The 24,956-nt window shown below is 44.8% G+C and overlaps 1 protein-coding gene and 1 long non-coding RNA gene across 2 annotated transcripts in view; one reads left to right on the forward strand and one right to left on the reverse strand.

The window, feature by feature from the left end:
* LOC142803015 (neprilysin-1-like) overlaps positions 1–6,792 on the reverse strand; it is a 41,258-nt gene extending 34,466 nt beyond the window's left edge. The window contains exon 1 of the mRNA XM_075888113.1: positions 6,482–6,792. Within this exon, the coding sequence (XP_075744228.1) occupies positions 6,482–6,792 (311 nt within the window). The remainder of the gene's footprint in view (positions 1–6,481) is intronic.
* Positions 6,793–21,366: 14,574 nt separating this feature from the next.
* Positions 21,367–22,346, forward strand: LOC142803399 (uncharacterized). Its single transcript, XR_012894095.1, has 2 exons — positions 21,367–21,464; positions 22,145–22,346. It is a non-coding gene; the product is annotated as an uncharacterized LOC142803399 (long non-coding RNA).
* The last annotated feature ends 2,610 nt before the right edge of the window (positions 22,347–24,956 follow it).

Genomic DNA, 24,956 nt, shown 5'->3' on the forward strand with positions numbered 1-24,956 from the left:
ATTAAACATCTCAGTGGCTGATTCCCGGAACGACAAATCTGTAATGTAACGTAACTCCGTAACGACAAATCTGGTTCTGTTTATTTCAAGTCCTGTATTGGAAGAGAAGATAATCGCATACTACTGTGTTTTTTTTTTGTTATCAGGAAACGGTGACATGATACAAAAAGAAGGAACCAATCGTTTCCTTCTGTTGTGTGCACAGCAGGAAGTCACTGAACCTGATTTACGCTTGTCAAAAGTAACTATATACGTATCTGTAGTATAACAGTGGATGATCATCCACTTCTATTTCCCGTACAAACTACGCGGGATACGCTGAGAATCGGGCGCATGTGCACAACCTAAAAATGGCCTTGAAACAGGTGGAGAAATAATAAAAACAGTGAGAGATAAAGATGCATCAACTGAAATATTAAAAGAGAGAGAGAGAGACAAATAGAAGGAAAAGACAGGGAGGTTAACCTAGAAGAACTGATTTGCTACTCTGTACAGGTGACGGGAAAAGGGTCAGAAAGAGGATAGTGATAGAGAAATATAAAATAAATTAGGAAAAAATTCACATGGGCACACATTCAGGGAGTTTCTATCACAGTCGTTTAGACAGCCCGGTTGAACGCAATAAGTGCAGGAGCGCCTTCGCAGCCTTCTTCTGCCCCCTCATGTAAAACCCCTTCATTGGGGCCTTTGAGGTACTGTAAATAAATACTGTAAATAAATAAAGTCCTGTCGGTAGCGCAGAATTCTTTTTTCCGAAAGAGTCTGGTTGTCCAGTTCGTCTAGCGCATTGCAGAGGGACTGTCTCTGCGAGCAGTATTGTGGGCATTCACACAGAATGTGCCAAGTTATTTCGTCACTGCTGCGATGGTCGCATGCAACAGTGTCAGCCATTCCTATGCGGAACGCATACTCATTGGTAAATGTGACACCCAACCATAATGTGCACAGCATAGTAGCGTCTCGTCGGCGAAGTTTCGAAGGAATTCGAAGACTGAGAGTTGGATCTAAGTTACATAATCGTGCATGGGTGAAAAGGGACTCGTTTCATTGAGATGTGGTGCGCTTGCGAGCAAACATGCGGAGTTTCCATACAGCGTCAGTTCTGGAGAGCGGAATCAATATTTGATCGCTTTCAGTATGGAGAGAACGGGCAGCTCCATCGGCCCGTTCATTGCCAATTATTACACCATGACGTAGAAACTATGGAAAAGCTTTTTCATGTCTTTTTTCAATTAAGTGGCGAGTCTTTTTTGCGATCTCTAACACCAGCTGTTCGTACAGGCCGTGGCGTAAAGGTGATAGAAGGGATGCAGTGCCGCCTTTGAGTCACTGAAAATTGTCCATTTTTGTGGCTGTTGGTCGCTGATGAATCGCAATGCGGCATGAAGAGCTGTGAGCTCCGCTCCCGTTGATGTCGTCAGGTGGTAGGTCTTGAATTTTCTTGTCGTGTCCTTTATCGGTATAACAAATTATGCCGTTGAACTCTTCTGTAAAACAGAGCCGCCGGTGTATACGTGTATACAGCCTTGATACGTCTCGTATAACAAGAGCAGAGCAAGCTGCCTAAGAGCCGGTGACGACTTATCTGCTTTTTTTTTCTGGATGCCAGGTATAGTTAGCCTGATGTTAGTCCGAATCAGGCACCAAGAAGGAGTCGAAGGCCTGGCGGCGGGTGTGAAGCATGTTGGCAAAGAATCGCGATATGTGGTTACCGTATGGCAAAATGACGAACATGGTCTGTCTGCTGGTAAAAAAGCTAGGTGGTGGCAGGGTGTCCGAGCAAAATGCCTTATATGTGTCCTGAGTGCATCAACGTCAATATGTGTCTCGATGAGGTGATCACCGGCGATTGCTACTGTAGCCATTGTCGACGAACTACGAGGCAAGCCGAGGCAAATCCGGAGTGCCTGGGACTGAACACTGTGTAACGTGCGTAGGCTTGATTTGCTTGCATTGGACAATGCCGGTAAGCTGTACCGCAGGAAACCGAGAAAACGTACCTTGTACAGCTGTAGCATTGCAGTGGGTAACATTCTTCAAGTCTTGCCTGCAAAGAACTTCAGCATATTACAGATGTCTATTAACCGTTTTTTTCATGTATGAAACGTGATCGCTCCATGATAGATTCCTCTCAATTATGACGGCCAAAAACTTGTGCGATCGAACATATGGTACAGTTTGACCATTGATGCTTATGGTGTACTGATTCATAGGTTTGCGTGTAAAAGCTACGAGGGCGCATTTTTCAGAAAAAAATTTCCAAGCCTCGATTTTGGAGGTAACGTAATGTTTCAGTGGCAGCTTTTTGAATTCTCGCTCGCAACAGCAGGCGTGTCACAGCCGATACCCTAACTCAGATATCATCTGCGCACATTGACAGCCTGGCTGTGCTTGGCCGATTCTCAGTGAGAGCAATTAGCGTAAGATTGAACAGCACAGAGCAGAGTAGGCTACCCTGGGGGACGCCACGGTGGCTGTAATATGGAGAGGTTTGGCCGTCTTCAGCGCTCACAAAGAAGGATCGGATAGACATATAACTACGTATCCAGTGATACATCCGATCACCTACTCCTACATCTTCGAGAGTGGTGAAGTGGAAATATAACTCATAGCTTAGTGCTTTGGCATCGGTTCTTTGGTAAAACGTCATACATTTTTTGTCGCAAAGTAACACAGCGCAGTAAAAGAAAAGGGTGTCGCATGGCTCCTGTTTGCTACAGATGTGAGTCTCACAAGTACAACGTTCTTTAGATGGCCAATGACTCTCTTTTGGAAATTCGTGTGTCCCGTGACTCTCCTAAAGAGTCAGTGTGGCGCTCTAAGAAGTGCTTACATCCCACGCATCTTCTAAGGAGAGTCAGCGTGACTATCTAAAAAGTATTACTGATCCCATGACTCTCCTAAACACAGTCAATTTGACTCTCTAAATTGTGAGTCACATCACCCTACTCTCCCAACAGAGTCTGATTGACTATATAAAAATTGTTATGCCTCCCATGACTGTTCTGAAGAGAGTCAACTGGGGCCCTGTAAAAATTGTAATTAAATTCTAAGACTCTCCCAAATAGTCACCATGACTCTGTTTACGCCTTACAAAAGGTCGTCTTATTCGCATATCACTTCGCGATGCACTTCGTACGCATACCGCAAGCGGTCATTTAATGCAGTCCGTGATGTTACTTCGTGTAGTACACAACGTCAACCAGAAACAACAACGTCTGTATGCACACAATACCGAACCTGTTTTCAATTTGTTTGCTACTTACGGCACTGCTAGTGAGGCTACACACTGGGAATTAATGAAATGATTTTGACGAACACTGTCACTCGCTGACACTCATTCGAGAACGCCCTTGAAGTGCGTTCTCAAATGAGTTTCGCTAAGCGCACCTGTGCGGCGGCTGTGAGAGACGTTAGTAGTAAAGTCCCCTTTCTCTCAAAGCTCCGCGAAAGCAATGTTAAGTAGCGAAAAGAAAAGGTCACTTATAGCACAAGAAAGTAAACCTGTCAGTCTTCTTGAGTTTTTACTGCGCTGAATCTTCGCGGTAATCGTGAATGTTTTAAGCGATAAACCAACTGGACCAATCCAAAGCTTTATTGAACTGTTTGCCTGTGGGACAGGCCTACTGGTTAAACATCCTCGTATTGCATGAACTCCTGGTTTAGGTTTAGACCACTATCACGTACACTGTGCTGGTGATATTTCGCACATAAATTAAGAAACCGATCAATCTACTAACTACGCTCTCTTTGCAGCATCTAAACCAGCTTTTAAGGGGTTCCTGCTTTCATTGTTTCAGATTTCACTGAAATCACTTGCTTATTTCTTATTTCCACAAGGTCCCAAGTCCTGTATAAATCAGGCAAACAAAAGAACACGCACAGCGATAAAATCATACGGCTTTTCTTTCACAAAACTATAAGAATGAATTAACTGTTCGCGTTCACTGTAGACAAACATCGGTGATCCTCAGGTAGCGCGCAATTGCTCGCCAACAGTCTGGGTTCAGCGCATCAATTTGTGTGACGTCATTCTAACAGCAAATCATGGAACGCCAAACGATGCCCGTCAGCACGAAATACTTTTCCCGTAGACGAAGCTTGGCAGAAGCTTCCTCGCGCCGTGCTTCGCCGTCGGGCATCCATCCGGGCGACTTCAGTCAAGTGGCTCACCAGGCAGGACCGTCCGCAGAGAAGCTCAAAGCACTTCGTGCTGTGCCGGTCTTCTCGCCGTTGCAGGACAAACTCGACGGTGCGATTAAGTGCGGACTTGTTCCTTCGCACCGACTCGAATATGTCGGATCAGACGTGGGTGCGGTGGCCTGCCTAGCACTTGAAATTGACGATGAGCCTGTTGTACGACATTCCTTGAGCGACTGAATCCATGAACCGTTCAGGTTGATTGACGAACAATATGGCTGAGATATTCGTGATGAATTTGTTGCCTGACAGCATGTCGGAAAGCGCCGCTATTGTTTCCTCAGCAGCGGCCACCCGAAGGGTAATGTCCACTTCGGCTATGGCTGCGTTTATGGTCAGCGCGCGCAATATCTCATTCGCAGACTATTAGTTTCTAATTCAGATGCAGAGCATCTTGATGTGTCGATTCTTCTTCAACGCTTCGCATAGTAGACAAACTCTGGCGTCGAGACGGTGTTTGACGTCATTAGTCAGTCTGTTTACCAACTTGTTGGAGGCTAGTGCACTGAAAAGAACGCTCAGGGTTTGTACCGACAGCTGACCGACATCCGACAGCCAGATATCCTCAGGGCTCCTCTGTGATGATGCCAGCACTGATGACATAATTTTGAGGTAATCTTCTGTCTAAGGTCCAAGCTGCACTCGGTCATAACACTGGTCTGCAAGCAGCTGCTGCGCAAGAGATGTTCTGTAAAGAAAAACGAAAGGACGGCACGATGGTAAACCATCACATTAAACGACACGTACATACATACATACATACATACATACATACATACATACATACATACATACATACATACATACATACATACATACATACATACATACATACATACATACATACATACATACATACATACATACATACATACATACAAACATACATACATACATACATACATACATACATACATACATACATACATACATACATACATACATACATACATACATACATACATACATACATACATACATACATACATACATACATACATACATACATACATACATACATACATACATACATACAAGGTAGACACTATAGTATTCACAATAATACACCGGAATAAACAAAGCATAAACGAGAAAGAGTGTGATCCTTGTATTCAGTGTGCCCAGACGTTGGTTATCTGCATGACGTTATAAGCGATCGTAATTTCTCTAAAACAGAACTGGTTAATCACTGAAAGCATTTTAACGGCGAAATTAAGGTTCAAGACTTACGAGCGATGTACCTTAGCTTTTGCTAACAAAAAAACTAATCTAAAACCGAACTGGTTAATCACTGAAAGCATTTCAACGTCTTCATTTCAGTGCTAGATGAACGAGTGATAGAAGTTAGCTTTTGCAATAGAGCACTTACCGCAAATGTCGGTGAGTAAAAATCGTTATCACTCTCATTTCTTTTTTGGAACCCATGACTCCCGGAAGCATCAGTTTATTCAAGCTTTTGTTAACCTGCAGAGCTTTGCAGAAGAGTAAAACATCAGCCATGGATATGTTCCCGCTATATATGCGAAGTGCAAAGTGTTGTTTTTCGACAAGGCTTCCGACCACTGATCCACTCCATCGTATTCCTCGAGAAACACTGCTCCCATGTAAAGTGCTCTGAGTGATCTGTTGTTTTCCAGCGCAGATGCTAAGGCTCGCATGCAACTGGCGTTTATGAATGCGCAGCACTGCAACGAAAGCTCCTTTAGAAATCTGTTGACTTCAAGTGCGCTGAACAGCAGCTCTTCGATCGAGCCACGCGTCTCAACGTACAGCGTTAGCTTGGTCAAAGTGTTGTTGGATTCAAGAGCCCCAGCGATAACAGGAACTTCCCCCTGAAGGATCGGCTGCGCTGTGACTTCCTTCAATGTTTTCGAAACACGCATAAGCCTCACCAGTGGGTCCACATCCGGCATCCTGCTCTTATTGTGTGGCGACTTCATTGTGAGTGACTCGCAACCAACAAGGTTTTCAACCATCTTCAGCCCATCGCGTTTCTGCGCACTGTGTTCGCAGATTTAGACCTTGTTAAGAGTGTGGCGGTTGCGCTCCAGAAGCGCCTTTATTTCGTCAGCAAAATACGAGTTGGTTTCAGCGGCGTCAATGAACAGCGTTTCGAGACCGATGATAGTGTCCATACCTCTCAATTCTATATTAGCGCTGGAACACTCGGCGATGTTCATTCAACAAGCGAAGTCTGCGACGAGCTAGGTTTGACGAGTGAGGGCGGATGTCGATTGCGAAAGACGGCTGAGCCATGGGAGTGCTGGCGCGAATGGCACACTTGACGCCTAGCTCCTGGATGCACGGGTGGTGACGCAAGAGCCAGGAGACGATGAAGGAAGTCTCACGCGCGGCAATCGCGAGGTCTCTGCCTACTTCCACGTTGGTCATTTGATGCAGAAGCAGTGTCCCCGGTGAGGTCTCCACTAACTCTAAGGTGAGCCCGTGCATCACCAGGTTCCGCGCCCTTATATCGCCAGCCAGCCAGCAGGTCCCCTCATGGCTGGCAGCACCACATGGCTTGTCAAAAGGCAGTTGTATCTTCCACTGTTCAGTAGGTAAGCCATCGTAATCTTCGCCATCTGAAATCATCTGCGTGTAGGATGATGGGGCGATGCGTAGCTGCAGGAGCTAACTGGTCAGGAACTAAGTGGTGCTGGACGTTCTTGCGGTCGTTATCCTTCTATTGTGGCTTATACCCGCTGTAGGGCGTTAGACAGTCTACCACCATCGTTGCTTTGTTCGCTCCTGTTTAAGTGGCTTGACCAGCTATGGCAAATTGCTCGTGCGTCCAGCAGCAGTAAGAGACGAAAGAAAAACTATTGACACCGGCATCTTTGTTTCGCGGTAGAAAAATTTTTAAATGAATCAGTGCGGTCTTGATATAAAGTATCTAAATTAGCGTCTTTAAGTTATTACAATGATTCTAAGATTCATTAGTCATGTCATTCTTATGCGATCACCTTTACCTCTAAGGGAGCACTGACATCAAATTTCAAGATCTAGATGTGCCCATCATTCGATCGCTTGGTATGCATAAGTCTTCTTGGCCAAATTTGAATGGCAACCGTCGCGTGGAAGTTATTTTCATTCGATGTCAAACAGCGTAGAAAAGCAAAGAAAAAAAAATGGCAGCATATCCACGGAGCGAATGATGGAGAGTGGGGCGAAGAATTCGTCCGTCCATTCGTTCTTGCTTCCGTCCGTCCATGCGTCCGTGAGTGTGACCGTCCATGCGTCCATCAGCCCGTCCGTGCGTGCGTCTGTTCGTGCGTCCGTCCCTGCGTTCGTCCATGCAGCCGCCCCTGCGTCCGTTCATGCGTCCGTTCATGCGTTCATCCATGCATCTGTCTGTGTGTCCGTTCGTCCATCTATTCAACACTCCAAGTACCACCATCTCGCATCTTTTCATCATATATTCCCCATATAGAAGCACCGCCATCCAGCGGACATTCCAAGGACTAAACGAGAGGTGGCACACGCACACTTCCTTACGGCTTGCGCTTCGAGTCCACTTCCCACCTTTAACCACCTCGAGTTCATGGTATATGCTAGTTCACTGTATTCATGGCACTGCGGCCGAACGCTCGCTAAACCTTTCGAAAACCAAGGAGGTTACGCCCAGCGAGTATGACGCAGCAAACTTTTTCAGTCAGATAGTGCTCAATGTACATGCCAATGGCTGCTAATGGGAAATGAGAAGCGGAGAATTCGGCTTTTACTTTCTTACGGCTTGCGCTTCGTGTCTACTTCCCATTTTAACCACCTCGAGTTCATTCATGGTATATACAAGTTCATTGTATTCATGGCACTGCGGCTCAACGCTCGCTAAACCTTTCTAAAGCTAAGGAGGTTACACCCAGCGAGTATAACGTAGCAACCCTTTCTTGTCAGATAGTGCTCAATGTACATGCCAATGGCTGCTAATGGTGATGGCAGCCTGCGCGTTAACTAAAAGCCGAATGCTCCTGTCCCTCATTTCCCACTAGCAGCCATTGACATGTACATTGAGCACTATTTTTTATTTTTCAACAACGTACAGAAGTCTCTCACCGGCACTACCTTGGAGGTCAAAATGTTATACTTGTTACAGACTACGAAGGACGAACGGGTGCCGTTATAAGGAGTTTCGCCCCTAAAACGGAAAACGCACTGCCCTGCAACATCGACACTAGTGCTACGCGTTCAGTGTGATACATTCCACAAATACCATCCTGAGTAACGATACGCTAGTAACAATGACGTCGACGATCTGAGTGTGTTTGGAGCCGACTCCCGGCCATGCCCTCACTAATGGCTTTCCTTGCTGTGTTAAAGCGTGCGTGCGATTGATCGTGTCGCATCAACTGATTTGGCATGTGCTCCACAGCGAGAGTACGATCATTCAGAGTGACAACACGAGCCAGAATGTCGGAGAACCGCTGCGCAGTGGGAACCTTCACGTCGATCGAGGCGTGGAATGAGCGGCAATTGCGTGACGTTTCATGCCTTTCCAAGCTACAAAGCTCAACGCAGCCAGTGGGTTGACTTCGTACGCATCGATGGGCAGAGGGACTGTACGCCCAAGAACAGCCACATTTGCTCGCTTCACTTTGCGCCGAGCTGCTTCCGGGGCAAATCCTGTGTAGGCGAACGAGTTGGGCTTCACTGGCAGTCCGAGGCCCCTTCTCGAGGCTGGGGCTAAAAGGAGAGGGGAAGAACGAGTTGGTGCTACTTAACCTAGCCGGTGGAAAACGCGTGGAGGGGCTTTAGTCTACATCATCAAAGACACAGCTCGACTGACTGCACGTGCGCTCCTAGCAGACGAAATGCCAGTGTAATGACGTCACCATATTTGTGAAGGCAGCATCAGCTGTGCAGCGGCCTCGACGTGGCCGCGAGGTAACGCTCACAGCACTACAATTTGGCGGGCTTTCGACCCATTTTGAATCACGCTCGATAGTAATATATAAATCAATATTACAGATATTCATTCGTACCTCGGATGCGTTTCAGGTCGCGAATCGCTACTAGGGGGGTCGATGGCTACTCGTTGGCGCAAAAATTTTGACATGAGTAAACTTGATGTCAGTGCTCCTTTAACTTATTCGTTTCTTTGCCAGTGTTTCAGAGTGGGTGAGGAGCGTTACGCAGAAGCTATCATCATCATCATCAACATCATCATTAATATCATCATCAATTAAAAAGAAGTTCTCTGAACAAATGACTATATGCGTGTGGTAATTTTTGGCACCTTACACTGCGGAACCTCCGTATGTTCAAGAGGCATGATTTAGTCGGGGACTCCATATTTATTTTGACAACTCAAGGTTCTTTTACGTGCACTTATATATAAACAGAGGAATGTTCTTGCCCAGCCACGGTGGTCTAGTTGCTAAGGTACTCGGCTGCGGACCCGCAGGTCGCAGGATCAAATCCCGGCTGTGGCGGCTGCATTTCCGATGGAGGCGGAAATGTTGTAGGCCCGTGCACTCAGATTTGGGTGCACGTTAAAGAACCCCAGGTGGTCGAAATTTCCGGAGCCCTCCACTACGGCGTCTCTCATAATCATATGGTGGTTTTGGAACGTTAAACCCCACAAATCAATCAATGATCAGAGGAATGTTCTTGCATTTTTTTTACCATTCAAATGCTAGCGTCATGGTTGTGAATCAAACCTACTTCTTTGAGCAAAGCTGCTAGAGAAAGTAAAAGCAAAATTACGAGAAAAAAAACGCTGAAGTAAAAAAATTGATTGCCCTCCTCCTCAACTCACTTTTTATCGAGTAGTTTTAAATTGCACCATATTGCAATATTTAGCACGCTATATTGATTCACTTGCATTTCAGCCATATGATACGGATCATTATTCGTTATAGAATCTAGCAGCGCAAGAAAGGAGAAGAAAGAAGCACTCAAAACGTTGACTTGCCACTGAGGCTCCGAGAAGGAAAAGAACACAAAGCCAACTCTATGTGAAAAAAAAATTACGAAGCACCATTCGAAAACAAAGTTGGGGCCCCTAAGCTTCGCCATTCAGAGTTAAACGTGACAGAAATATCCCTACCCTAGCGCCTACTTCAAGCCCTCAGTGCATACCTTTTATTGTGTGATGTTACTCGAGCAGTTTAAATACTGGATTACTACAATGTAATCTATAGAGTTTGAAGCGGCTTATGTCAATGAAGCTTTCGGATATAATTGCATTCTGTGAAATGATTAGTGTGCTCTAAACCACAAACAATTATGCACGGGTGATGTTTTCCCCTTGCCATGCGGACACTACGTAACAGTAACGCGTGTGCCTTTTGTAATGAACTGGCGACTTCAAACCCAGAAGTCGCTATGATAACCACATGTTCTGACGCCCAATGGCAATGTGCGCTCGTACTATGCAATAAGATTGTGGTATTACCCGTTGTATTGCGACACCTGCCGAGAGAAAGCGTGTGTTAGTAAAGCAAAAGTATTTTCACTGCGTTTCCAAGCAGATGAAGTTACTTTCACTCTCTTTTCAAGCAGGCACGCGGCTGAGTGGTAAAACACTGGTTGATGCCCTGGGTTCGATCGTTGCTCGGACACGGAATTTATGCCGTGATCTCTGACTCGCAAATTGGTCTGTCTAGGACTTCGTTGACTGCACCTCCGTAACCAAGGTGCACTTGCGACCTGGTAGAATTGATGTACCGTTCCGTGATCTCCCGTAATATGTCCTGCTCGGAGCCTTCATACGCATGTATGATTCTGTTAATGTTCTGTCTGCGAGTGGTTTTCGTCTCATCTGGATCTAGCAGGTACCTGAGTAATTTCCACGTCTTTGCGAACACCAGTTAGTTGCTAATGCAGGTATTCTCTCACTGTTGCTTGCACAGCTGCTGTGCGTGACTCTCAATGACCCTATCTAGCTTTGCGATCGTTTCCTTTAGCGATCTGTTGTGCCTCTGCCTTTTCTATCTCGCCTGAAAACTGCGTTTGCTGTTTTTTTTCTTCATTCGTTTTAACCATCTTTTCAATTGAAGTGTATTACAAGAAATCCAGGGGTTTTTATGTTTGCTTTTTTTAGTTACTCGTGGCATAAGAAAAATAATACAAGTGTCGATAATATTTGTAAACTAGATTCCAAGTTCATTTATATCGTACTTGCTGTTTTCAAATTTACTAAAATGAAACGCGAGGGTATCAAAGGTTGAAACGCCATCTGCCAGAGCGAAATTGAAGAAAGATAAACGTTAAAACATTTGTCTAATACAGTGTTACATAAGCTTATGAACACGGCTTGGTGGTCTGATATTCCTGAAACTACCTCACACGTTGCACGGGCGTCTATTGATCCGCTGACAAAAAATAACTCCGAAACGGATTTGGAAGGTCCCTGAATTGTGGTGTAAACCAGTAAAACTTGAAGAACATCACATGTAAAGGCAATGTTTAGCATTACTTCTCCGACCAGATCGTACTTTGTGATTGTGAAAGTTGGCCTTTCGGTGAAGTTCATTGAAAGAAGGATTCGATCATAGGGTTTTATATTTTCGAACAAGCAGCTCGTAAGCTCCTCAAACATGGAATGCGGGGCATTTGGAGGTCTGTATATAGCTCCTATAATGTATCTGATACCACTGAAATAAATGGTACAAAAATGCATTAAATGTTGTGTATATTTGGCATTTTGTGGATATTTAGCGACTAGAAAAGAATACAGACACAACAAGAATACAGTTGATATTGCTTTTCGAGTAAAAAGTCACTCCCACTCCATACACTTTTAAATGGTTTAATAAATCATCGTGCATGTTATTATGTCCGCAATTTAAATTGCTGCTCCATGTCCATACCGTTGTTCCCTCCTCTATCGACATGCCGCATGGCGAGATCAGGTAGTCGGAGAGCACCCAGCTATCTGATCTTACTTAGCGGGGCTGTATCTGGCGGCTGACTCTGCTTCAGCGGAAGGAACAGCAAAGGCGCCTGAAAAACAGAAAAAGAGAGAATAATTTGCGGGAGGGAGCAGGGACCTGCATGATGTCAGGAGGCGTGCACTTGTTTGTATATGTGGGCTTTCATTCTTCTTTATTCCAGAAGTCCTTTTTAAAGCTTCAGCTTTCCAGTTGCGCATGACAAACTTGTCGGCAATTTATCGTCAGTTTAGAATCGAAAAAATACATAGAACTATTTGCGTGTCCTAGTGTGTCTACATTTGAGAACAATTTCGCATAGCACTCTTCATCCCACTCATGATGCTACTGCACCACATTTGGAATTAACACCATACGCAATTGTAAAGTGCGCATTCGCGTTTTTTGTATAATGGTAGAATAGCTACGTCGTAAAATTCTAGTACCCGTCATCTTAAATTGAAGTTGCACAGTCACTGTTGAATAAAAATTACTTAGTTTTAGCTACAATGCCACCTAAAGTATACATGGCCCTTGGCTGATGAGTCTCACGTAGTTAAGGAAATATGTCAGTCATGGAAAAGTTTTGCATTGCTCGAACCTAAATATTACCACATCCAACTTTACGCTGCTGAATGAATATTTTCTGTTATCTTAAAAACTTATGCGAGACTGTTTTATTGCGACAGCAATTTTATGGACACTGTCGGCTGGATTCTGCCGAGAGCGTCGTCATCACTCACCGTATATATACACGTATCAACATATATGAAGACGCGAGAAAGAAAAGTAATTCAGAAAAAGACTTCAGCGCGCGGAATCGAACACCAGACCACTGAATTGTGAGTTCTAGGCGCTAACCACTGAGCCACGAAGGAGCACCTCCTTGTACGTTCAAACAGCAAGCTATTTAGATATACCACTTACTGTTGGTGACAGGCATCTCGCGGGAAACTATTCTGTTTTCAGCATTACCAGCAAGATGGGGCAATGAGCGCGCGTCGCCACATCGTGACGACGCGACAGCGCGCTCTCTCATCTTCTAAGCGTACTTTGCCCGTGGAGAGGAAGCAGGGTGGACGCCAACGCGCGCGCTTATCTCGCTGTGGGGACAATCGTACGACGTTGCTGGCCTTGGGCTTTCACCGGAGCAACTCTGTTGTAGTTACTGGACGCACAAATGTCACTCCAATCGTTGCACACTCTCTGTTCGCGAGAAGGGCGCGTTTTTCAGACAGAGCACATTAACAACTGAGACGCTTACTCACGTTCATCTGTACCTCTGAGTACGTTTCGTGCGTCATTTGTGCGTGAGAAACGTGGGGCACGTTTTGATCTGCTTGCCATTTTGCGCGTGACTTTCCAATTTGTTGCTATTGCGTTCATTGCTTCGCCTTTGCGACAAACTGACTTTTTTTTAAATAGCGTAACACTGTGATACACAATGTATTCGAAATTTTGATTTTGCCGTTTTCCGAATTTTTACGGCACAGACTTATTTGGTCTTCACTGAGAAAAATTGCGTCACAATTGCTGCGGAAAACGTAGTTAGAGAGGAGACAGAAAAGAAGTGGACAGGCAAGTGGCAAGGAATACGTTGGGCAATCGGGAAGGTGCATCAACGAGCGGTTCATAGAGAATCGCCATGCATGTCGGCAGACAGCTATCACAGGTCAAGTCAAGTCAAGATCCTTGACGCTTTGGCACATACCCACGCTGGGGGGATTGGCCAAGAACAAGATAGTTTTATAAATTTCTTCCTGAACAACAGGTTAAAATTAATCTCCTCTCTATGCGCTGCAGAGAGTGTGAGTGCTGCCAACTGTTTAAAAAAACTAAAATTCTGGCAAAATAAAAAAAATGAGGCTACACGCGAAATTGATTGATATATGTGAGGTTTAACGTCCCAAAACCACCATATGATTAAGAGAGACGCTGTAGTGGAGGGCTCCGGAAATTTTGACCACCTGGGGTTCTTTAACGTGCACCCAAATCTGAGCGCACGGGCCTACAACATTTCCGCCTCCATCGGAAATGCAGCCGCCGCAGCCGGAATTCGATCCCGTGACCTGCGGGTCAGCGGCCGAGTACCTTAGCCACTAGACCACCGCGGTGGGGCTACACGCGAAATTTAGGAACCCTTTTCTCATAACAGACAAAGAAAGCGCATGCGCCGGTTCAAGCTTCATTTCACTGACCCCCGCGGAAATCGAACGCATCAGAAGCCAGAAATAGCATTTTAATCAGCATACCCGGATAACAACATTGAAGCAGCATCGCATCTGGTAATCTCAATCACCTTACGTGTTTCCATTAGAAGACCGTGAAGCTAGATTGCTGAACCTCACCTTTTTCGTAAACTGACTATCATCTTTCCGGGAAGCCTCCATTCTTCCAATTTCTTTCAATAAACTTCAGTTGATAGTTTGCGCTTGTACCGTCCACTTCTTTTTTGTCTCCTCCCTAACTTCGTTTTTCGCAGCAAGTGTATCGTGATTTTTTTCAGTCATGAAAAACCAACTAGCCCAACATCTCACTTTGCTAACGTTTATTTGGTCTTACCGCAGACGAGCGCCGCCATTGCAGCAAGAGCTAAGATGATCCGTTTCCCATCCATGTTGTTCAGCTGTCGCCACACTCGTGAAGAGCTCTAAAATAAACGCAGATATTTGTTAGGGGACGTAACACGGAGCTTAAAGGGAGTTCTCAAATTCAAAGATAATATAACCTATATAAAAATAACACTCCCACCTAACCAGAACAAAGAGGACACATTCTAGAAGTCATTGAGCCTCTTTCAGACAATATTCGCTTTGTTACTAACCTCAGTTGAAGGTTGCAAGTCAGTACGGTGGTCTTACACAAAGTTACGATGACCACTGGCTGGGGCTTTTATGATGCCGCAGTGACAGGATGCGTGAGCGTCCAGATGGAGAGCTTTAGGTCATTAAACCACAACAACAAAAACACCTTTTATGTAGACGTCCGGCAGACACACTTTTCACTGATTCCGGTGATTCTGTATTTACCGGTGCATAATGAGTGTATGCCAAATACCAGTCTGATATATTACCAATGATTGACCGACAACATCCTGAACTCACTCGAAATTAAACGATAATAAGAAGAGCAGAGACGATGCAGAGCTCGCGCTAACCATCACATCCGCATTGTCACAACTGAGTTGCTCTTGCTCGTTATGTGAAATGTAATAGTAAGTGCGTTGCACCCAATGTCTTCAGCAAAATGAGTTAGAATACTGAGACACTCAGGATAAACGAGTGAACTTGTATTGATGGCAGGCTGCATAACTAAAGGCAGTAAATTGCAATTTGTGTCGATCATGAAGGTGCATTCTTTGTCTTATTGCTCCATACCAGGGGTGTCAAACTCACATCAGCTAATTGTCTTCATTCAGAAAATATTATTCTTGCAAGGGCCGTGAGACGATAGATAGGAGGAATGGCGTTAGTGAATAGGTTGTACGAAATGTCAGCTAATCTTGCCTTTTGATGGAACACTCCTATATTTCCTATAACGGTCATTTCTGAAGGGTACGTGGTGGCAATATTGCAACAACATTTGTATACCTTTAATAGTATGGAAAGTTCCGCGAGTTGGTTTGAGTACATTCTTGGGAACATTTCGGTGCGCACACTGTGGGCCGAAAACGGAAGGCGAGAAAACAAAGAGGCGCGAACTCACAACTCAGTTTATTGAAATAAATACGCGAAATATTTATCCCATGGTAGCTCAAGAGCACATGTGCGTAGAAAACATGCGATCTCATGTTTTGTACTGTTTTCCTTTTGTGCTTACAATATTTTGTCGTCTTCTACCGTAGCGTCATGCATCACACGATGCCCCCTCCTCCTCCCCCAAAGAGTAGGAAATTAAGAGGGTTAGAACAACTGAACAAGGAAAGAAAAAGTCGCCGTTTTAATACATGGCCGAAGAAATGAATGCGATAGCAACACTTTGGACACATAGGAAACAGGGTGTGATACGGAGTAAGGCTAGAATATTCAGGAATTATATACGAAGTGTAGTTAGCATGGTCAAATGTGCGTTGAGCTGCAGCGCTTCTCGCGCGCGCAGCAGCACGTTATTCCTGTGCCTGCGCACGTATGAGAGCCCGCCTTCCTTCAGCGTGGCTAGTATAGGGGAAGTTATTAGGCCAATTGTAACGTAAGTGTGAAGAAAGAAAAGTGGGCGGACAGATAACTTGCCATGGGCAGAGTCCGAACCTGTGACCTTCGAATAACGCGTTCGATGCTCTACCACTGAGCTACCACGACAGCTACCCCCCAGCCACTTTATTGTGTATCTATGTGAATTTAAACGTGGGAGTGCCAGTGTGTGAGAGAGACTCGGAGACAGCACCCGTACGTTGGGCCAGCTGTTCTTTTTTCTCTCTTCATTGTTCTCTTCCTTCTACTGAACCCCACACGCACCCACGCCCAAGCTCCACTGCATCTTCACTACACTCGGCCACGCTGCGAACATAGAGCCTTTCCGAAAATCACCCACCTCTGGCAGAGGCTGTCTCCTCGCGAGAGAAAGCGTTCATAGGTACTGGATCTTGACAAATCATCGGTAAAACTGACGCCTCTGGAGGGCGGCATAGGCTGCCTCGTTTGGGCCGTTCGCAGACGCACTGCGGCTTGCTTCGGAAGTAGTCTGATGATTTCTCCGGTGGGCGCCATTGGCGGTGCCAGGGTGGCCGCTCTTCTGCACGCCTCGATTTGTCTCGCGTAACAGTAGAAGACTCAGGTGGCCGTGATTGGCTGCCTCGTTGTCACTCGAAGTATGCTTAGAAGGTAATTTTGTGGCTGAAGTTTAGACCACCAGTCGTCAACCACTTTCGCGTGATGAGATTACAAATGCTTGCGCTGCGCAGAAGGCGCGCAAGTTCGGACAAGGTATGAAGAGAGGTCACATTCGGCTTAGCAGAATCTGCGTTGCTGTCTCCAAAATTTTTAGTCCTGCGACAAACGGGACAAAAGGTGGTCAATCGTGGCTTTGCATGAATGCATGCATCAATGCCGCCATGCCTGCACCTCACGCTGAAATCATTGACGTTTTCTGAAAGCACCTCACTACCTTGCTTGAACTGGTCACCGTATGACCGGTGGGTTGAGTCGGCGGGGGGTCTGAAGGCGGGGAGAGCTATTTTGTGTTGATCCGCGCGCCCATCAGGTGGTAGACCAGATGTCGGAAAAGAGCGTTTGCCATCTTCAGCAGATTGGTATGCGTCGCTGTCGTTGGCATGCGTCGTTGTTTCGCATGCGTCGCTGCCGGTATGAATAAAGCTGGCTGTGCTGACCTGAGGTGCATCAATGGTTTCCTTGCAGACTTCTTTGAACGAAACATTTCAGCCCTCGGCCAACGACTGCTTCAAAGCCATCAGGTGCGTGTCCGTCTGGTCACAGTAGCTGGTCTTTATCACAGTAGGACTAGGCCCTTAAAGTTGTGGTCTGTCTAATTGGGCTCTATGTGTTGATGCGAGACTAGGAGTCGAAGAGATGACGTGGACTCCATCATGATCAATGGTGAGGTGAACTTCACCAGAGAAGAGGAAGTCAGCTCCTAGGATCACATCAGCGGGCAGGTCCTCGAGTACGGGAACGCTGACAAGGAACATGCTCTAGGATTTCGTTTCGAGGTGCAGATCAAGCACACCGACAGGCAAAACAGAGCCACCGAGGACACGCCGGGGCGTCTCACGCCATGGTTGCAGATTGGCTGGAGCATGGCGTCGATTCAGCGCCATGCATTAAGCTCATGTTTGCACTATAGAGCCGTAAGCCGGGCAATACTGATGACTCATATACCTCTATAGCGTTAGAAGGGACCGCCTTTGGTGGTGCGTAGCTTGCTGTCCGGAATCTGGAGGTATAACGCCGATATGACCTCCGGAACTCAGCGGGTGGTTCTCCATATGAAATGGCGAAAAAACCAAGTCGGTTCCGGTGGTTGCTCGAGGGCAGGCTGCTAAGCTGCCCTCGAGCTGCCCAGAGGCGTCAGTGTTACCGTTGATTTTTCAAGATCCTGTACCTATGAACGCTTCCCTCGCGAGAAGACAACTACTGCCAGAGGACTATTTTTGGAAGGGCTCTATGCTCACAGTGTGGCCGAGTGTAATGTAAATGTAGTGCAGCTCGAACATGGGTGCGTGTGGGGCTTAGTAGAAGGAAGAGAAGAACGAAGAGAGAAAAGGAACAGCCGGCCGGCCCAGCGTACGGGTGCTGGTCTCCAAGGCTCATTCCTTACAATATATATATATATATATATATATATATATATATATATATATATATATATATATATATATATATATATATATATATATGAGATCCTAGAGACAGTAATGCCAAGGAATGTACAGGGGAAGTCTCGTACTGGCAGACTTGGTGTGTTTAGGTTGTATAAGAGGGACAATTAATCAGCTGCCCGCTCATAATAAGTTAACGTGCTACGTGACGCCAAACATGCGCATAAGAGTGTTTTCACACTCGTCGTTTGGCTTATAGATGGCGCTGACTGTCACTCCTACTTCTAAATTCACATATAAACCCAAAAAAGAGGATGGAGGGAAGGCCGCTGTGGTAGCTCAGTGGTTAGAGCATCGAACGCGTTATTTGAAGGTCGTAGGTTCAATTCCTGCTCACGGCTGGTTATTTTTTCATGCACTTTTCTTTCTTCTTATTTACATTCCATTGGTTCTAATAACTTCCCCTGTACATTCCTTGGCATTACTGTCTGTTAGATCTAATTATTATTGTGTGAAAACACGGGAAAACGAGCCATTATGTATACACTTCTTCCCCTTATTTCATTAACGAGGGTCTCGTATTGGCAGACTTGGTGTGTTTAGGTTGCATAAGAGGGACAATTATTCAGCTGCCCGCTCATAATAAGTTCACGTGCTACGTGACGCCAAACATGCGCATAAGAGTGTTTTCACACTCGTCGTTTGGCTTATAGATGGCGCTGACTGTCACTCCTACTTCTAAATTCACATATAAACCCAAAAAAGAGGATGGAGGGAAGGCCGCTGTGGTAGCTCAGTGGTTAGAGCATCGAACGCGTTATTCGAAGGTCGTAGGTTCAATTCCTGCTCACGGCTGGTTATTTTTTCATCCACTTTTCTTTTTTCCTCTTTACATTTCATTGGTTCTAATAACTTCCCCTGTACATTCCTTGGCATTACTGTCTGTTAGATCTCATTAATATTGTGTTAAAACACGGAAAAACGAGCCCTTAGGTATACACTTCTTTCTCTTTATATATATATATATATATATATATATATATATATATATATATATATATATATATATATATATATATATATATATATATATGTGTGTGTGTGTGTGTGTGTGTGTGTATAGTGGGAGAAATAATTCAATGGGCCAGTTAGTCTTCGTGAAGGTATGGGATATGGCACAACGGGAGCGTTGTCAACAAGGATAAATATATTTATTTCGCAACAGTTTCGGGAGGGGTCCTCCCTTCATCAGGGGATGAGTTATACTGACATGAGCTTCCAAACTTCGCTGCTGCCGCGTCCCTCTCGCCTTGAAAGATGTTTGCGAGAGTGAGAGGGAACTAAAAAAGGAAAGAAAAAACAAAAAAGGGTAAAGAAAAAGGACGAAAAAGAACAAAAAAGAAAGTAAAAAAGAGGAAGAACCACTGTCAACACTGAGAACTAAAGCAACTGTCCGTGTACGTCCACATACGGTTCATATCACGTGCTGTTCAGTTCTCGACTTGTGTCGGGCCACCCAAGATTGTCGCCGCGGTGCCGGGAGGGTCCGTGACGGCGTGCGTAAAAAAAGGGTTTCCCCGTAATGGGTCGGTCGGCGTGCGGCGTGCGTAAAGGAAAGGTTTCCCGTTAATGGGTCGGTCAGCTATTTACCTATTAAACGGACGAAGATTAAAGGTAAATAGCCGACCGACGATATACATATATACATATATATATATATATATATATATATATATATATATATATATATATATATATATATATATATATGTGTGTGTGTGTGTGTGTGTGTGTGTGTGTGTGTGTGTGTGTGTGTGTGTGTGTGTGTGTGTGTGTCAAGTAGGGAATGGTATACTTAAGGGCTCGTTTTTTCTTGTTAGACATAATAACAATTATATCTAACAGACAATATTGCAGGGAAAGTATGGGAGAAGTTACTAGGCCTAATTGTAATATAAATGTGAAAAAAGAAAAGTGGATGAAAAGATAACTGAATAAATAGATAAGATGAATCAATAGCCCTTTCTACAAAAAGTTAAGAAAAACTTCAGTGCTTGGGTCCATAATCAAGGGGGTGAAATTAATGAAATTTGAGTTTTCAGAAAACACTTCGTCGCTCTAAATCAATTTGATGCTCTATTTCAGCGTAACTTTACGAGTTGAGCAATGTCCAAGCCAAGTCCTACCCAAGCCCGCCATCTCCAACCCGGGCCCAGCCCTAGGTCGGGCACCTCAGGCCCGAGCCCGGCTCGCGGCGGTCAGCACCCTGGTTTTCGGGTAGACTCGAGTGCGTATAGTGCTCGGACCTATGCACCTTCGATATACACCTTCAATATTGACACAAATTACAATTTACTCCCTTTAGTTAAGTAGCCTGCCATCGACACAAGTACATTCATTTATTCTGAGTGTCTAAGCATTCTAACTGATCATGCTGCTGTAATGCACTTACTTACTAATATTAAGTGTAATGCACTATTACATTTCACATAACGAGCAAGAGCAACTCATTTGTGACAATGCGGATGCGACGGTTAGCGCAAGTTCTGCATCGTCTCTGCTCTTCCTGTTATCGTTTAATTTTGAGTGAGTTCAGGATGTTGTCTGTGGATCATCGGTCATCTATCAGACTGTTGCTTGGCATACACTCATTATGCTCCGGTAAATAGGGAATCAGCGAAAAATGTGTCTGCCGGACGTCTACATCAAAGGTGTTTTTGTTGTCGTGGTTAAATGGCCTAAAATGCTCCATCTCGACGCTCACGCATCCTGTCACAGCGGCATTATAAAAGCCCCAGCCAGTGGTCATCGTAACTTTGTGTAGGACCACCGTCCTGACTTGCAACCTTCAACTGAGGTTAGTAACAAAGCGAATATTGTCTGAAAGAGGCTCAATGTCTTCTAGAATGTGTTCTGTTTGTTTTCCTTAGGTGGGAGTGTTATTGTTGTATAGCTTATGTTATCTTTGAATTTGAGAACTCCCTATGAGGTCCGTGTTACGTCCCCTAACAAATATCTTCGTTTATTTTAGAGCTCTTCACGAGTGTGGCGACAGCTGAACAACATGGATGGGAAACGGATCATCTTAGCTCTTGCTGCAATGGCTGCACTCATTTGCAGTAAGACCAAATAAGTTTGTGTCTCGAAAATTTGGAAAATGGCAAAATGAAAATTTTGAATACAACATGTGTCGCAGTGTTACGCTATTAAAGACAGTTCGGCACGAGTTTCTTAGGATAATCAAAGTTTTTCATACAGCAGCGTACAAGTATTAGTTTCGAGAGATGCGAAATTTTTCTCTGAATTACATATTTCCTTAACTACGTGACACTCATCATTCAAGGACCATTCATATATATTTTAGGTGGCATTGTAGCTTAAAGCAACGTAATTTTGATTCAACAGTGATTGTTAACCTTTAATTCAGGGTGACGGGTACTAAAATTTTACGACGTTACCATTACAAGAAACGCGAACGACGCACTTTACAATTGCACATGGTGTTTATTCTACATGTGGTGCAGTAGCATGGTGAGTGAGTGGAAGACTGCTATGCGAAATTTTTCTCAAAGGTGGACGCAGTAGAACTCGCAACTAAGGCAACATTTTTTTTTGTTCCAATTTTACGATATATTGCCGACAAGTTTGTTATACGCAACTAGAAAGCTGAATCTCTAAAAAGGACGTCTAAATTAAACAAGAAAGAAAGCCCACATATACAGACAAGTGCTCGTCTCTTGAGGTCGCGTAGGCCTTTGCTGCCTCCTGCCAGTTACTCTCTTTGTTTTTCTTTTTTCAGGCGCCTTTGCTGTTCCTTCCGCTGAAGCAGAGTCAGCCGCCAGATACAGCCCTGCTAAGTAAGATCAGATAACTGGGTGCTCTCCAACTACCTAATGTCACCATGGGGCATGCCGACTACTGCATGGGCAAGGAGTTATACTGAAGCGAGATTGCCAACCTAATAGCATGCATGATGATCCAATAAAGCACTTGGAACTGTATGGTGTGGGAGTGACCTTTTTATTCAAAAGGCAATATCAACTTAGCGGTCATTACAAGCAAAGCTGAATTGCGACGATTATGGAAATTCGCCCTTGAACAACTGCTTTTTTTAATGTCGCGTTGGCCAACGAAAGAGCGAGGTCTTCTACATCGCAGGCTTTACGAGTGTTCCACACCAATTGAGTACACATGCTGGTACAAGCGAAATCAGTTCAGAATCCATTAGGTACCAGTGAGACATTTATGCAGCTTGAAAAAAGAAAAACGCGCCATAATACCAGGTTAGGTTAGGTTAGGTTAGGTTAGGTAGTAATATGCCTTGCGATAGCCTATCCTTTACAGGTACCATGTGGCAGAAACTTTCTATGTATACCGGGGAGGTGCTCCAATCGGGGAGTTGTTCTCCAATCGGCCGCGTCGGCTCGCAGCGCGCCTTGGGGTAAAGGATTCTCTTGATGACTTCCGGCGCTTTCCGCTGATGCATGTGCCTTAATAGCATCGGTGGGCAAGAAGAGCTTTAGAAAATAGCCCGCTCGTTTTCTACACTTTTCTTCACTTATTCGGCAAAATATATTCAAATAAATGTTCTTGTGAGCTACATAAAAATGATAAGAGATTCCTTCGAACTTTGCGCACGCTCCTTTTATCTGAAAATTAAAGGGAGATTTTCCTTACCCTCGCAAAAAACTATAGAACGCACTTTCAGCTTCGAAGTTAGGAGCTGGTACATGAGGTGACCGAAAGTGTTTTGAGGTACAACGCTTGCAATCTTGAAACCGTCTGGCGCACATGATCTTAGAGATTAACTGCACTGTGTAATCTCCGATGAAAACTTGAATCAAGTTAAGCAATGTCTTCCATGTAAACAGGCGTGTTAATTGTTATACGCGTTGCCATATAATCACGCTAGCCTTTTAGGCTCCGTGTTTTATCCTTTGCATCGTTGCGCGCTCCTTGTAAAGTGATTCCGCGGCACTCAACCGCCAGTTTACCGTACGCCCTGGTTCACTATTAAGAAAATAGCTAGAATACGCCGCGAGAACGGTAAATATGTATTGGCTGTCTACATTTAGCTATCGGGGGCTGCCATCTAGTTAGACGAAGATGTTGCTGGTGAGGATTCCAGTTGTCTCATGGAAAACTTAACTAAAATGTAGAGCAACTATAGGAGTTTACCATCCCAAAACCACTATATTATCACGAGGAACGCCATAGTAGGCGAATCATCATAGCGAATATTCTTGCGAGGGTTTCACTAAATCTGGGAGCATATCGAATAGGTGCAGTTTTCTTGCAGTTGGTTATTTGTTTCCAGGAGGATCTCTGGAGCGACCTTCCTATTGACATAGTAGTTAGCGATAGTAGCCATTGTCTCCGAGATTGTGCTTGACTTTATCACACTCCCTCCTTTGCACCGAGTTGTAACAGTAAACCCAGAGCACGCTTGAAAAGGGAAGCTGCCACAGAGCATTTGTGGCCTATGGGGACCTAGCACCACAAGCTAGATGCCCCAAATTTTTTCAATTGGGAATTGGACAAAGTCTTATCTGGTTAAGATGTAATGCTAGAATAACAATGACAACGGAACACACCGGCCAAAAAGGTGTTTTCCAAAACACCTTTTTTTTTCGTTTCCCCAAAGCTTGCGTAGTCAGTGTTTTTTTCTGTTTTTATTACTGACAAGTCCTCAAAAATCCCTCAAAAAATAAGAACGAATATGTTTCTTTTTCAACGAAAATACTACTAGCAAACAAGCATTTCTTAAAGAAAATCTGCATCTTTTCTACATGTGGCAATTTCTTTTTTTTTTAACTGTTTGAGCAAGAGACCACACGCAAGAGCAGTAGGAAACTAGACGGTTGCGAAATTGTGTAGCCAATGCTTTGATATTTTTTGAAGATGAACAATTTCAAGATTATCTCTTTTTCGTCCATAAGTAAGGAACAAGGAGAAACAAACCTTTACGAGCAACTATATTTCTTCAATGGGAACCACTCCTGGCGATCTTTTAGCAGATTAACCACAATCTAGACTGTAAAAAGAGGTGATGCAGCAGCAGGAACTCTTGTACAGGATTGCAGATATAGTCGAACATTTGGAGGAAGCTGTGGCCGACGGGAGCAACTGAACCAGCGTGTCTGATTGTGTGTGCAATGCGGCTGTCCTCAAGGACCATAGCAGCGTCGGGAGAGAGTATGAATAACTATATGGTACCAACATCTGCGAGGATGCATAAGTGAGTACCAGAGGCGTATGCAGTCAGGGCTTCGGTGGGGACATCACAACTTCATGGCTGCCGAGGTAGCCGGCATACAATCAACGACATAGCTAGAGGAACAGCCGCAAGCTATACTTGAATGGTCCGAACGGCTACAATAGTAAACACGACAATGATGACAACGGCGACATGTACCACCAACGAACATACGACAAGGGCACATGTCAACCTGTGCAAGTCAAGTGCACCTCCGTTTGCGGGCTGCAGCAGAGTTGGTTTCGCTGCTCGCTTCAGTCGTTACTAAGTCAGACAGCCAAGGAGGTCCTACAATGAGTTGTGGATGTACAGTGCCAGCATGCGGTGGTGTGTGCCGGCCAGGACATTTGCGAAA

This window comes from Rhipicephalus microplus, chromosome 3 (genome assembly GCF_043290135.1).
Source record: "Rhipicephalus microplus isolate Deutch F79 chromosome 3, USDA_Rmic, whole genome shotgun sequence".
NCBI classification, from domain to species: domain Eukaryota; kingdom Metazoa; phylum Arthropoda; class Arachnida; order Ixodida; family Ixodidae; genus Rhipicephalus; species Rhipicephalus microplus.